Here is a 15712-nt window from a genome sequence, read left to right on the forward strand (position 1 = left end):
ACAATCCAGCAGACAGGTCCCCACTTTGAATTTTTCAATAAAGTGGCATGTAACTGACGTAGGATGTTGTGGTTCAGAATGTCCAGCAGTCAGTTGTTATACAAACAGCTATGGCGTTTTTGACCTGTTCTTGAACTGCAGCACGTTCTTTGTCATATATCATTCTGGTATGATTCTTTATGTGACTGTAATTCTCCTGTCCCTCATCTGCCACGGATCTTGACCAATCACATGCGGCTTTGACCGAAGACTGGGGCCGGGGACGAGAGGACAAAGAAAACTCGGCTCCCATTTCTAGCTCCTTGTTGGGTGCCGGCTCTCTTCATCCACTTCAGATATCCGGCTCTAAGAACCAGGTCGTTCGCGAACGACACATCACTAGTTGGCGCGGGTTTACCCCCAAAAATCTCTCACTTGTGCGCACACGCATTGAGCACTTACTATTCCATGAGGGCAGGGATGGGCAGCTTCAGTCCCGGATGGTCTCGTCCCGCATGTTTTCCGTGTCTCCTTCTTCAAACGACCAAGAGAGGATTCACCGCCGGCTACCGTTACGCTTACCTATGAACTGAACATTTGAATCAGGTGTTATCAGGAGAGGGGGCGGAAACTTGCGGGACCGCAGCCCTTCAACGACCCCAGGGTGAACTTCGAGGGAGCTGTAACGTGTCTTTATAACACGTGTAGTCGTTTTAGTGTGAATAAATTATTTACTGAATATCGTTTCAGAACAATCGCCGAATGTTGTTTTAAAATGCCGCGTGAAAAAATACCGACACGCGGTGGTGCGTTCGTGTTCCATTTAAAACGCAGTCCTTTTCACTACGTACGCGCACTAACAGGCACACGTCTCGAGGTAGCGGCCGGTTTCGGCAATTTGGTTCGTCTTCATCGAGTTCGAAAGGGGTGACCGAGAACATGACCGGTCTTGTAATCCAGAGAAGGTTCAAAGTCCAAACGGTAAGCGTCGCTTGAGAGATTCTTGTTGTTATTCGACAGGTTCTTCGAAAACGCAGCACAATTCGACGTGCATTATATAACTGTCGCGAATGATTCGTCACGAGAACAATTCAATTTATTTTGTCAGATCCCATCAAGGGGGTGTAAATTGAAAAGTAAATAACCTGTTGCATTTTGCTTTCCCCCTTATTTTTTTATTTCGGCTTTCGGGCAATTTAGTTTGTGGGTTAATGCGCAAGCGCTACGTCAGTCATGCGTGGTTTGCGTAGACTGGTGGTTTGTGGTTCGTCCTGCTGCGTTGGCGTAAGGCATCGTGTATTTAATTTTGTTTATATCCACGTCAATCTTTTTATTGTTATCAATGATGAAGTAACATCTTGGAAATCCCGCTAAAAAGAAAAAATATATATATTTGTGTCCTTCAGTTTCAGCTCCATTGAAGCCACGTTTTGGAGTGCACTTCAAGTTCTGCAGGTGGGGTCTCCTTTTGTGTCACAGCCCAGCTTAAAGTGTTAAGTTCTTTGGAAAATTGCTCGTCCCTCTAACTTTGGTCCAAACAAATCGCCATTTCTTTTTTTAAAAATTTCCTCCTATGAAGCCCAACGTGTCCACCAAATTCAAAGTATTTGATAAGATAAGAAAGCCTTTAATAGTCCCACAATGGAGAAATTTGCCAGAAAATTCTGAATTGTGGCCATGAAAAATGATTAGATCGGCGCACAATTTACTAACCCAAGCTACGAAATCGGCGTAATGGGCACACAAAATATTCATTTGTGGCAACAAAAGAGGTGCAATGTGCACTTAAATGTAATTTATGTCCCAATGAATAGAGGTATTTCATAATCAGAATCATCTTTAGTGTCGAACACAAGGAATTTGTCTCCGGTAGAACACGCTGCACAAGCATCATTGTAAAAAAAAGACATGCATGGCAAATAATTATGGAAGGATATTCATTAATGTAAGTTTGACCTCTCAGAGACAACGGTGAGAAAATATGCAAGGAATCAAGCAGAGTTAAAGTGATCAGTGACAGTGGTTCAAGTGAATCCAAACCTGAAGCTACAATGACTATAACAGGATGGTGTTCCACAGGGTTGTTCAAAATGGCTAAGAGGCACTATACAGTTATATTTGGGTTTTGAGAATGACTGGCAAGAGGGAAGACGCTGTTCATGTCACGTCCGAACGAGGTGTGGCAACTGATCTCGTCAGACAAAAAGGAGAGCTGAATCCAATGTCCGAACGAGGTGTGGCAACAGATCTCGTTGGATGAAAAAAAGGAGAGCTGGATCCAAAATACTCGATGGAGAAAGGAATAGGTTCCAACAGGGAACAAACATAAAGTGGCGAAACGGAAAAGCGAGGCAACAACTGCAGAGGGGGACCAACCTGCGTACTGTGAGGCGACAAGGGCGTGGAATGCAGAAATACACCGGCGATTACCAAGCCTAACCGGATGACTTTTATAGCCAGAAGGCACAATCAGTGGATTGGGGTTAGGTGCGTGAGCCCGAAGGAGCAGGTCGGGGAGGGGCGCGCACCTGACGCCAATCAGGATGTGACAGTGCCCCCCCCCCTCAACGGCCCACCCGGTTTGGAGGGATGAGCCGAGTGGAATGCTCGGGTGAGTAATGGGTCGAGGATGCAGGAGCGGGGGACCCACTGACGTTCTTTTGGCCCGTAGCCCTCCCAGTCGATCAGATATTGCAAGCCCCTGCCCATGCGCCGTGAGTCCAGTATCTCCCGCACAGTGTATACTGGGTCCCCGTCCACCATCCGACGAGGGGGGAGTAGCGGGTGCTGGAGCTAGGGAGCTGGTTTCCACCGGCTTGAGGAGGGACACGTGGACCGCGGCCCCAATTTGGCTGACATCCCGGCCAACCAGAGATCCCTCGTGGGCAGCCACACCTCCTGCCTGACCTGGTAGAACGGTGCCTGGCGGCGACGACGATCTGCGATGTGCTGATTCCGGGACACCGTGCGCGACAGGGCGGCTCTAGTCTCCTTCCACACCCGATGGGCCCGTCTGAGGTGGTGTTGAATAGACGGGACCTCCGCCTGGCCCTCCTGGGTGGGGAACAGCGGCGGCTGATAACCACAGGCAGACATGAAAGGAGACCGACCTGTGGCTCAGGAGACCAGGGTGTTGTGTGCGTACTCCACCCACGGCAAGTGCAGAGCCCACGACGCTGGACGGTGGAGGCACACACACCGTAGAGCCGCTTCCAGGTCCTGGTTCTTGTGCTCCTTCTGGCCGTTGGACTGAGGGTGGTAGCCAGATGACAAGCTCGCCGACGCCCCTATGGACCGACAGAAACGTTTCCATACCTTGGACATGAACTGCTGTCCCCGGTCCGACACGATGTCCGCCGGAATCCCGTGGAGACCTGTTGTCGTCTCGATGGCGGACGGCAACCTGGTTAACGGGATGAAGTGGGCCGACTTGGAGAAGCAGGAAAAGAAGGAGCACGGGTGGAGCTTCTGGTCAACCGGAGAGCGTTGGGATAATACCGCCGGCACCTCGGACTCCGATGCGTCCACCTCTACCGCGAACGCGTGGTCCGGGTCGGGGTGGCGTAATACAGGGGGATTAGTGAAGGCGCTTCGGAGGCGGTTAAACGCACCCTCAGCGTCGGGTGTCCACCTAAAGGGAACCTTAGTGGAAGTGAGACTGGTTAGGGGAAGTGCCTTCTGACTATAATCACTGATGAAGCGCCGGTAGAAATTGGCAAACGCCAAAAATCGCTGGAGTTGTTTGCGTGTCTTTGGGGTTGGCCATTCTACCACCGCTTTGGTCTTGGCGGGATCGGCCCGAAGTTGCCCCTGCTCCATGATGAATCCTAGAAAAGACAGAGAACGGACGTGGAACTCGCTCTTCTCTGCCTTCACGAAGAGCCGGTTTTGCAGGAGCCGCGCCAGGACCCGTCGGACATGCTGCCGATGTTGTTCTGCGGTTTTGGAGAATATGAGAATGTCGTCCAGACAGACAAAGACGAACACATTAAGGAAATCCCTGAGCACATCATTGACAAGATTTTGAAAGACGGCGGGAGCGTTGGTAAGGGCGTTTTGAATGCCATTTTCCATTTCTCCCCCTCTCTGACGTGAACTAGATGGTAGGCGCTACGCAAGTCCAGTTTAGTGAATATGGTGGCAGATTGGAGGGGTGTGAAGGCCGAATCCATGAGGAGGAGCGGGCACATGTTACGGATGGTGATGTCGTTCAGACCCCGGTAGTCGACACACGGACGCAGGGTCTTGTCCTTCTTTTCGATTAAAAAAGAACCTCGCGCCGGGGTTTGGGATCAGGTGCGTGAGCCCGGAGGAGCAGGGAGGTGACGCGCGCGCACCTGACGCCAATTAGGATGTGACAGTTTAAGTGTCTGCTGGATATGGTGTGCATGGATCGGTAGCGCCTGCCTGGCGGGAGTAGGAGGAGAAGGTGGTGGGCAGGGTGCTGAGGGTCCAATAGGATTTCATTCACACATTATTGGCATAGCCATTTTGTAGCCCTCTTAAAATCCAGTTAATATGTCGATTTGGACCATAAATAGACACATCCGATCATTTAGAAAAGCTTTCGATGAGAAGGTTTCTTCAGCCGTCATCTGTACAAAGTGAAGGTTTCGGACGTTTCGCCTCCTATCCAAGAGGCTTCGTCAGCGAACTAAAGTCTGACTTTTATTGTATGAACGATCCAAATTGAACCTCACACCACCAGACCGGTTTAATGAAGGATTTTGTTGTTTTATAAGAATCGCCTCTTTTACCCCCCTTTCAAACCATCTATGTTCTTTCGCTAAGATTTTAACCTCATTGTCGTCAAATGAGTGGTTGCTAGCTTTTAGGTGCAAATGTACTGCCGATTGAGGCCCACTAGTATTATCCCTGCGATGTTGATAAAGTCTTTTTTTGAGAATTTGTTGAGTCTCCCCAATGTACTGCTCTTTACAATTTTCATTCTTACAATGTATGGAATAAACTACATTACTTTGTTTTTCATTTGGTAGCCTATCTTTTGGATGCACTAATTTTTGCCTTAACGTGTTTATCGGTTTGAAATAAGTAGGAATTTTATGTTGCCAAAGGACTCTTTGTAATTTTTCAGAAACTCCTGCAATGTACGGTACTGCTACTCCTCTCCTTTTAGAATCTTGAGAAAAAGAAAAAGAGGCGATTCTTATAAAACAACAAAATCCTTCATTAAACCGGTCTGGTGGTGTGAGGTTCAATTTGGATCGTTCATACAATAGCCTGCTCAGGCAAAACAGGTTAGGCAACTTTCGCAATGCTGATGAGGGTCGTTATGCTGATGAGGTGATACCGGGGGGAGTGGGTGTAATAGGCCAATCGTTAGTCAGGAATGTAGGAACAATCAGTGGGGCCACAGAGGGGGGTCCCGCGCCCCCCCCAACCTGAGAGTAGGGACCTATCATAGCTGTGTCCGGCGCCACCAGGTCTGGACATTAGGGATATATAAATGGGGCCGATACGACCAGTCAGACTTTAGTTCGCTGACGAAGCCTCTTGGATAGGAGGCGAAACGTCCAAAACCTTCACTTTGTACAGATGACGGCTGAAGAAACCTTCTCATCGATGGACCACTCCTGTACGACTGAGAGCTTACACAGACGTATTTAGAAAAGCTGTTTGAAAATTCACATCAACATGTTTTTCGAAAGGACGATTTGCTTTTCCGGAGGAGAACGTACATTGGAAAACGACTTGGACCGCTTTCAATGAAGCGAGGTCCAACCAACACCTCCCGACAAGTTGCGCCCATAATTTGTAAAATCATTTCAAATGACTTCTACTGAGTGCATTGGACAAAGGTTCCACCGCATATAGCCATATTTTACGTTTTAAGACACACGTTGAATATTCAGGAAGTCGTGTTTTCGAGTTGATGACGATACCCTAAGTGACGTCACGGAGGGAACGCCCCTCACTTAGAATGCGACACACAATGCATTTTGGGTACTTTTTTCATCTGAAAACACTGTGTTGATCGCGAAATTAAAAGGAAAACTACATGAATAACGCGATGGTGAATCGTTGTGTGTCGCAGCCAATTGCGGTAACACGCATAAAGAAGGTGTAAGTTTACACAAATTCCCAGCGGACAAATCAGCCCATTTCCAACAGAGCTTGTACGCCATATTGTGCATTTTGTGGGCGCTACAACGGAGTCCAGATCTTCACCGGTTTCATCGCTTGTAGATGGCTGAAATTGATACGGAAGGACTTCTTTAATTGATTGCAAACATTTATGCTTTCCTCATCAGAACTATTTGAATCCTATTCATAACTGGATGAGTAACAAGAAAGCATCTTCTCTGAATCTGAACTCTGTGAAGCCATTGTTTTGATTCTGGAGCAAGGCAGTTTGTGAAGAAGTATCCTGGCGTGACGTCACGAACAAGGGGGCGGGACTTTCTGAATCTCCCCAGTTTCGAGCTAATTTGTGGCACTTTAAGTCATTTTTCTTGGTGTTTTGCATTTGACTAAAAATATCAGCCTGCGTGTTTTGGGTATTTTAAATGCTATATAACGTTTTTCTGATGTCAGTTAGGAAACAAAAAAAGTGATGTCGGTTGTCCTTTAAAGTTGTTCATTAACGTGCCGAGGGGGGGATTGTCACACTGGGCCAAAGCATGTTAATGATTATGCACCCGTGACCTCTTGTTGACACACTTTCATTCTCCAGATCGCGCAGCAATGGCCAGCGTCGGAGCCGTAGCGGAGAGGCGTGGCGGCAGCCGGGCCCCGGGTCCCCACGGAGACGGGGACTGGGGCTGGGTCCTGGTCGGGGCCCTTTTCGTTAGCACCGGCCTGGTGTTCGGGCTGATGCGCGGCCTCGGCGTCTTTTTCGTGGAGCTTGTGCAGTACTTTGAGGAGAGCGCTCAAGCCATCTCGTGGATTTCCTCCATCGGCCTCGCGGCGCAGCAATTCTTCAGTGAGTTTGCGGGCCAAACCGCTCCCAAATACCACTCCCCGTCCAGCGCAGCTCAAGCGCTCCCTGTGTTGTGCGACAGGCCCCCTGGGCGCCGCCTTATCCAACGCGTACGACGCGCGCCCGGTGGTGATGGCGGGGGGCTGCCTGGCCGGGCTGGGCCTCATCCTGGCCTCGCGGGCCACCTGCCTGCTTCACCTCTACCTCACCTTAGGCCTCCTTTCAGGTAAGCCCTTGCACCTGAATGCTCAAATGGAGTCCTTTCCAAAAGTGCCATGGTCTCTTCCGATGGTTTTTGTCTTGCTGATGATACAAACCACACAAGGTCAAATGAGCAAAGGTCACGTTGGGGTTGGAGGCTTGGACCTCACTCATCTGCCTTGATGACGATGGGTGCAGTAGAATGAATTGGGAAGCCTTCCATGTGATTTTCTGACGTCGGGGGTGGGGGCGTGTGTGTGTGTGTGTGTGTGTGTGTGTGTGTGTGTGTGTGTGTGTGTGTGCGCGCTCTAGGGTTGGGCTGGGGCCTGGTGTTCACGCCCATGGTGGCCACCGTCATGACGAGCTTCAGCCAGCGCCGCAGCTTTGCCCTGGGCCTGGCGTTCTCCAGCATCGGCCTGGCCTCATTCACCTTCAACCCCCTCTTTCAGTTCCTGGTGGAGACATACACCTGGCGCGGGGCCCTGCTCATCATCGGGGGGCTGAGCCTCAACATCGTGCCTTGCGGGGCACTCATCCGACCGCGGCGGCGGAAGCAGCAGCCCAACGACCTCGCCAAAGTGACACTCGAAAGCTCTACGTCGCAGGTGTCATTGTTTAGGCCTACTAAAGTACACAATGTGTACTACTCCTATCTATTTGCCAGAAAATTCTGAATTGTGGCCATGAAAAATGATTAGATCTGCGCACAATTTACTAACCCAAGCTACGAAATCGGCAAAATGGGCACACAAAATATTCATTTGTGGCAACAAAAGAGGTGCAATGTGCACTTAAATGTAATTTATGTCCCAATGAATAGAGGTATTTCATAATCAGTGAACGCTGGCGCGTGTGGCTGCCGCTGCTCACCCGCGGAAAAACTGATCTTGTGACTGTAAAGTGACCTTGAGAATTTTGAAAGGCGCTCAGAAATGAAATGTATTATTATTATCATTATCATTATTTGCTAGCTTTTAGCTATCTATTACCTATCTGGCTATCTAGCTAGCTATCCACTATCTAGCTGGCTGGCTATCTATCTGGCTCCCTATCTAGCTAGGTATCTGTTGGGTATCTATTGGCTAGCTAGCTGGCTTTCTATCTATTTGACTTACTTCCGGGTTGAGTGAACGCTGGCGCGTGTGGCTGCCGCTGCTCACCCACAGAAAAACTGATCTTGTGACTATAAAGTGACCGTGAGAGTTTTGAAAGGCACTTAGAAATGAAATGTATTATTATTATTATTATTATTAATATAAATATTATTATCACTTGCTAGCTGTTTGCTATCTATTACCTATCTGGCTATCTGTTAGCTGGCTAGCTAACTTTCTATCTATTTGAGTTATTCCGGGTTGAGTGAATGCTGGCGCATGTGGCTGCCACTGCTCACCCACAGAAAAAACGTATCCCGTGGCTGTAAAGTGACCTTGACACTTTTGAAAGGCGCTTAGAAATGAAATTTATTATTATTACTCTATAAATAAATACTTAAATATAATACAAATAAATAGATACATACATAACTACATTAAAATCAACAAATAAATACATACATAAATAGTACATTAAAATAAACAAATAAATAAATAAAGGTAAGAGTGAAACACTAGCAAGAAAATGCAAATCGGCCCGTGAAAGCAAATCAAACTTAGGAAATGCCATCATGCTTGCTAAAGTCCAAACCAAATGTCAAATTGTCCCACGTAAATCACCATAATGGTCATTATTGTGGACTTCAAATTTGAATACTAGTTATTCATTAATTTGTTGTGCGCTCTGTATGTAATGTGTGGAAGGGGATGAAACATTCTGATGGCTTCCGCAAATTCATAATAGCCCCTGAGAGGAAATTGTAACTACAATGTGGCCCGACACAAAAAATGACTTTGACACCCCCCCCCCACCTCCATTTTTGCTCTTTGCCGCCATCTAGTGGCGCGACAGAGCATAGTCACTAGGTCGGGGATCAGGAACCCTTTTGACTAAGAGAGCCATGAAAGTAAAATATTTTTAAAATGTTTTTCAGTGAGAGCAAAACACACGTGAGCGCGCGCGCGCGCACACACACATACACACAAGCAAACACGCACGCACGCGCGGACACTAATCAACAAAATGTCAGAATGCATTATTTAAAATAACTTTGTGATAATACTCAATGGTTTTCAGTTCCTCATGATTGGTAAAAATCCAGCCAAACGATCGGAATGAAAGTCAACTTGCCGGGTACATAGGCGAAGTTACTGCTAGCTAGCCTGCACATGGCTCATTAGCTTCCACACTTTCTGCAATATACTTCTCTCAGAAGTACAGTAAAGTCTCGTTATATCGATATCGGTTATATCGATAGTACTGCTTATTACGATACTATTTTTATGAACTCGAGAAAATTACATGCCCGCAGGATCGGATATATCGATAGTCCGGTTATATCGATATTTTTTCCGACTCCCGAGAATATCGATATAACGAGACTTTACTGTATATGGATGCTAACGTTAGCATGGGGCTTGTCATCGTGCCACTGACATTCAACTGTTTCATGCTATTGTTTCATTGCAAATTAGAATCAGAACCTTTTCTTTCCACAAAGGCGAATTCTCCGGTGCATTCAAGCTGAAGTGTACTCACCATTTTTTTTACTCGTCGGGCTTATTTAAAGGGCCGTTTACCTGTTTCTACATGACGGCCAGTATCAGCCAATCAAAATTGCGCTTTCCGCCAACTGCAGCCCCAACCCGAAATGAACAGAGAAAAAGGGAGACTATGTATTTAGTTTGATCGGCAAGCTCGATGGAATTCATCAAAAGAGCCATATATGGCTCACGAGCCATAGGTTCCCGACCGCTGCACTGTATTTTTCTGAATTCCAGCCTTTTCTGTCCATCTTGCAGGTGGCTAGCGAGAGAAGCCGGTCATACGCCGGAATGCTTGGACGAGTGGCCTCCTACTTGGAGCTCTCGCTGCTGTGCGAGAGGCCTTACCTGACCTACACCCTGGCCATCTCCCTCCTCAATGTGGGCTACTTTGTACCCTACGTTCACCTGGTGGCGCACGGGCGCCGCGCCGGCTTCTCCGAGTACCAGGCCGCCTTTGTGGTATCCGCCGCCGGCGTCAGCGACATTTTGGGCCGCGTGGTCTCGGGCTGGTTCTCGGACCTGGGCCACTTTCGGCTCATCCACCTGCTGAGCGCGTGGACGGCGCTCGCCGGCGTGTTCATCGCACTGCTGCCCGTCAGCACCCTGTGGGGCTCCTACGTCGCCCTGCTGGCCGTCGGCCTCCTCTACGGCTTCTGCTCGGGGGCGCTGACCTCGCTGGCCTTCACCGTGGTGCCCACGGTGGCCGGCGTCGAACGTGTGATGGGGGCGCTCGGCCTGCTGCAGCTTATTGAAAGCTGTGCCGGACTGCTGGGATCGCCTCTGTCGGGTAGGAGCCGAAGCGTCCGCGGGAACGACGTGACGCAAAAGCTAAGGTCCATGCAAAAATCAATTTTGAAGAAAACAAAAGTCAAAGTCAGCTTTATTGTCAAATATGCTAATATGCGTGACCTACAGCACAAATGAAATTACTGTCCTCTCGGACCCAATGTGCAAGGTACTTGACAAACATAATAAACACGAAAACGCCAATTTGCCGGGAGAGAGATGAGCCGCTGCGTGTTCACGTGCCGCCGTAATGGGAAAAAGACAAAAAATAACAAATAATATCACAACAAAAAGACTTGCTGTACCCTCATTGTGATATGAAGCAGTTCTAGATGAAAGAGGAGCGGATCAAAGCATCCTTTTCAGCAGTAGATGATGGACGTCATGGTGGAATGTGCACGTCTACTACAAGCAAACACAAAGCTGTAGCAACCGTTGACGAAAAGAGATTGTCTCACATCTCCTGTCCCACATAAATCCGCTTCAATTCCAAGCCGCGACAGTTCCACATACGCATCGGCGTAAAACAAATCCCCATAGGCCTGCCTGCAAATAGCAAAATGCCCTTTGAGTAATTTGGATTCGTTATTTTTTTGCAATTACTATTTACAGTCAAACGTTTCAGCCATAATCTGTTCCAGAAACCTGTTCAAAAACCGAAACATTTCCCATTCTCATGTATGTTATCAATGTTGCTTTTTTTATTCAATATTGAACCATACAAACACATCGACTCACAATGGAACTCTACATGAGGATAACGTCCGATTTGCAGAGATCTCAACCAAACACGTCAGTTTCATAGTAAAAAAAACTTGATTCAACAATGCTAATGCAACACGTCACTTTCAACACTAGAAAGTGACGTATAAGGAAGGGCAGGGGAGTCGAATGGTGCATTCAGGTGCGCTCAGTTTGCTCGATAACCCATTTTTGGTTACAAACCGAGACATTAAAAAAAAAAAAAAAAACAATTTTGGTCGAAAAACAAATTGGTCAAGAACCGAGACGTTCCAAAACCCAGGATTGATTATTTATAGCCGCCAATTTTTGGAATAAGCTCATCTCTCTTTCTCTCTCTAAAAAGTAAACGTGTCAATTATCATACAGCCTCTGTCACTGTGACATGTCATGACCTAAATTTCAAAACAAGCTGAAACAACATGCTGCGGTTGTCAAATATTGACTAGAGATATTGCCCACAGCGCCTCTTTTTTCCCCCTTCCACCTTTGGCTTTTTTGGTGCTTCCAGGTGTTGGATCCAAATGTTGTACTTAAAGGACAACCGACACCATTTTTTTTGTTTCCTAACTGACATCATAAAAACGTTTTATAGCATCTAAAATACCCAAAACACGCAGTATGATATTTTTAGTCAAGTGCAAAACACCCATAAAAATGACTTAAAGTTCTCCCAAAACTGCCATTAATGAGCTCAAAACTGAAGAAATTCAGAAAGTCCCGCCCCCAGTTCGTGACGTCTCGTCAGGGTACTCCTTTACAAACTGCCTTGCTCCAGAATCAAAACAATGGCTTCAGAGAGTTCAGATTCGGAAAAAGATCCTTTCTTGTGATCCTTTCAGTTATTTAGAATTTAATCATGGGGTCAAGAAAATCATTCGCGTTCGATTCAAAGAAAAGACTGATTGTCGGAATAATACTGTAACGTCCGGTGCTTGTGTGGTGCATGTCACGCTGAGGGGCATTACAATATGTACCAGGTTTGACTGTCATCGAAGCGTCCTTTCCGCTACACCAAAGAGCTTGATCCCCGTTCTGAAGAATGTCTTCATCTTTGGCTTGGAAGAGCTCCATTTTTCTTATATACGTTCAACAAAATAATTTACAAGATGGATGATCAGTCTCGAGAGGAGTTATCCATCGCTAACTCCGGTTAGCTCCTCGTTGTCCTTCGGCTCTGGAAATGGCTGATTTGTCCGCTGGGAATTTGTGTCAATTTACACCCTCTTTATGCGTGTTACCGCAATTGGCTGCCACACAACGATTCACCATCGCATTATTTATGTCGTTTTCCTTCTAATTTCGTGATCAACATGTTTTTTTCAGATGAAAAAAAAGTACCCAAAATGCATTGTGTGTCGCTTTCTCGGTCAGGGGCGTTCCAGACGTGACATCAACTCGAAAACAAGACTTATGAATATTCTTATTATATTATACTTATTGAATATTCAGCGTGAGTCTTAAAACGTAAAATATAGCTATATGCGGTGGAATCTTTGTAAAATACGCTCAGTAGAAGTGATTTTACAAATTATGGATAAAAGTTGTCCGGAGGCGTCGTTTGTCCTTGAAAGGAGAAGCACTTATTTGAATGGAAAAACCTGGCAGGGACAGCACAAATGCATGTTCCTCCAAACAGTTAGTGGTAGAGAAGAGTGGCGCGAGGCTCCCCCTCCCCCGAACCACACTTGAGGAGCTTATACATTGAAAATTCTGACGTCATTCGAAGGAGCCATTCAGCTCAAAGGTTGTGGAATCCTGAATGTAGAAAAGTGGTCTGAATTGCACAACTGTCCATGTTTTTGTGTGATGTTTCATGTTTATTATTTGACTTTGTTAACCGTTTTGTTAATCGCTTTGTGACAGCCTTAGTTGTTGTTAAAGGGCGTGAGCAGTGTTTGAAATAACGTCTGCCCGGAGGCCCGGGGCGTACAACTTTTACGTAGGGGCGTAAGACTTTCAAAACGTCTCGGCCCGGATGGCCAACAACTTCTTCAACATGAAAAAAAAAAAAAAAATCTAATCAAACGTTTGTTTTTCTTCCATAGAGAAAAGGCTACAAGCCACGTGGACTCCTCTTTCAAAACTCTCAAGTACACTTTACAGTCACGGTATAGTCGGAAGCACGAAACAGGCTTCTGGTTGGCTACCGTGCCGAGTATGCAAATTGCCAAACGAACCTTCATTTGGCAATTTGCGCCTCGGCAGCCAATCAGAAGCCTGTTTCCTGCTTCGGACTGGACCGTGACTCTAAAGTGTACTTGAGAGTTTTGAAAGGCGCTTAGAAAGGGGAGTCCACGTGGCTTTTAGCAGACAACGCAAACATTGCATTGTGCAGCATGACGACAAATGACAACTGGAGCAAAATCTTCAGAAATGGATATTTACCATTAATTAAGCATTCCTTAATTAAAAAAAATCCTTTATACTTCGCAACAATGTTTCTTTTGCCATTAGCCGTCTTATTGTGTTTCAAGTTGAGAAAAATGCAGCAGGCAACTTTATGGCCCGGCAGGCAACTTTTCAGAGTTGTCGGCCCCGGTGTCCGCGAACTTTTTGTCATGAGTTTCAGACACTGGCGATATAAATCAATATGTATTGTATCAAAGATGTTTTCAGATATGTACATGATTGATTCTTGTATCACCAGGCCTGCTCCGGGACATCACGGGGGACTACATGGCCTCCTTTGTGGTATCGGGCTCTTTCCTTATCCTCAGCACCCTAACCATGACCACTCTGCCGCACTACTTCTCCTGCACGGATCCGCCACCCAAGCCGCCGGCAGCGCCGGTGCCGGTAGCCGAAAGGCAACATCTCACCTCAGAAACGGAGAAGACAAAAGATTTGCCGGGCGACGCCAATCACTGATCTGCCCGCTGCACATCCATGCCACTCAAAGAATTCAGGAATATTTATTGGACTTCGTGCATCGACAAGTTGCGAGAGGGTCACCTGAGAGATTTTTTTTTCAGGGGGGTCCATTTTCCAAAGTGTGATTTAATCCTTAACATTTTGCGAAAAGGCCTTATGATTTATTTTTTTTTATTCGATGATCACGTTTGCACATGGTAGCTGAAATGGAGTGTTTCTGGAATGGTAGGTGAATGCAAAATGGGAATCTCCGGAATATGGTCGCACACTGTCTGCCAACCACTGTGAAAATCGACACACGAAAGACTTTCTGTCTTTCGTGTGTCAATGTAGGCCAAAAGGAACGATCATGCAAAATCAAATGACCTTTTGTGTGTCCCGTATGCTCAGGAATACAACACTGATCGTTACACTCGCGCCTTTTCATTCACAGCTCTTTATATTTTTGCAAAACCAGAATAAACGGCAAACTAGTGGTGACTCGATTGTTCTGCTTTGGCACTCTGTACTCTCACACATTTGACGGATCGAGAACTGAAATAAAAGAAAACAACTTGAAAATTATTAATTTAGTGTTTAGGTAACACTTTAAAGGACAACCAACACCATTTTTTTGTTTCCTAACTGACATCAGAAAAACTTTTATCTAAAATACCCAAAACACGCAGTGATATTTTTAATCAAATGCAAAACACCAATAAAAATGACTTAAAGTGTCCCAAAATTACCACAAAATGAGCTCGGAAATGACAAGTTTCAGAAGGTGCCGCCCCTTGTTCGTGGTGTCACGCCAGGACGTCTTGCCTTGCTCTAGAATCAAAACAATGGCTTCAGATTCGGAGAAGATGCTTTCTTGTTAATCATCCAGTTATGAATATGATTCACATAGTTCAGAAGAGTAAAGCATAAATGTTTGCAGTCGATAAAAGAAGTCATTCCGTAGCATTTTGAGGAGTTTGGACTCCAATGTAGCTCGCCGAAAAAGCACAAGATGGCGCCCCAGCTCCGTTGGAAATGGGCTGATTTGTCTGCTGGGAATTTGTGTCAACTAGTATCAAATAGTAGTCTTGATGTAACACACGATTCACCATCACATTAGTTGTGTTTTCCTTCTAATTTCGCCATCAACACGGATCAACACAATGTTTTCAGACCAAACAAAGTACCCAAAATGCATTGTGTGTCGCTTTCTCGGTCATTGGCGTTCCCGACGTGACGTCATGTCAGGAATCATCACCAACTCAAAATCAAGACTTCCTGAATATTCAGCGCGAGTCTTAAAACGTAAAATATAGCTATATGCGGTGGAATCTTTGTAAAATACGCTCAGTAGAAGTAATTTGAAGTGATTGTACAAATTATGGACACAACTTGTCCGGAGGCGTCGGTTGTCCTTTAATGTGAATGAATCCTCCTAGTAAATCAGCTGTGGCTTAATTCTGTGGTCCGTTGATAGCGCTCTTGCTGTAACAGGCTTTCATTTTCCAAAATGTAACTTAATTTTGTTGTTAGCACAGCTATTCGTAAAGACTCAACAGCGCCACCTTTG

General features: G+C 46.2%; 1 protein-coding gene across 3 annotated transcripts; it reads left to right on the top strand.

The window, feature by feature from the left end:
- The first annotated feature begins 819 nt into the window (after positions 1-819).
- On the top strand, positions 820-14643 carry slc16a13 (solute carrier family 16 member 13). Of its 3 annotated transcripts, none has more exons than XM_088990895.1 (7): positions 820-960; positions 1386-1434; positions 6674-6922; positions 7002-7145; positions 7433-7725; positions 10018-10595; positions 13940-14643. In XM_088990895.1, exons 3-7 carry the CDS (start codon positions 6685-6687, stop codon positions 14286-14288), a joined length of 1602 nt encoding a protein of 533 aa, XP_088847021.1. In that variant the 5' UTR covers positions 820-960; positions 1386-1434; positions 6674-6684; the 3' UTR covers positions 14289-14643. The 3 variants fall into 3 exon arrangements, with proteins under 3 accessions (XP_088847021.1, XP_088847023.1, XP_088847022.1); XM_088990897.1 differs by having other exon boundaries at positions 10018-10549; positions 13940-14303; XM_088990896.1 differs by lacking the exon at positions 1386-1434 and having other exon boundaries at positions 830-960.
- The last annotated feature ends 1069 nt before the right edge of the window (positions 14644-15712 follow it).

The sequence above is a fragment of the Hippocampus bargibanti genome, linkage group LG02 (genome assembly GCF_051943395.1).
Source record: "Hippocampus bargibanti isolate YZ-2025 linkage group LG02, ASM5194339v1, whole genome shotgun sequence".
Lineage (NCBI taxonomy): Eukaryota > Metazoa > Chordata > Actinopteri > Syngnathiformes > Syngnathidae > Hippocampus > Hippocampus bargibanti.

Coding starts and splice junctions, on each gene's coding strand:
- slc16a13 (XM_088990895.1), top strand. CDS start 6,685: ATGGCCAGCGTCGGAGCCGTAGCGGAGAGGCGTGGCGGCAGCCGGGCC. Junction 7,146..7,432: donor CACCTTAGGCCTCCTTTCAG/GTAAGCCCTTGC, acceptor TGCGCGCTCTAG/GGTTGGGCTGGGGCCTGGTG. Junction 10,596..13,939: donor GACGTGACGCAAAAGCTAAG/GTCCATGCAAAA, acceptor TTGTATCACCAG/GCCTGCTCCGGGACATCACG.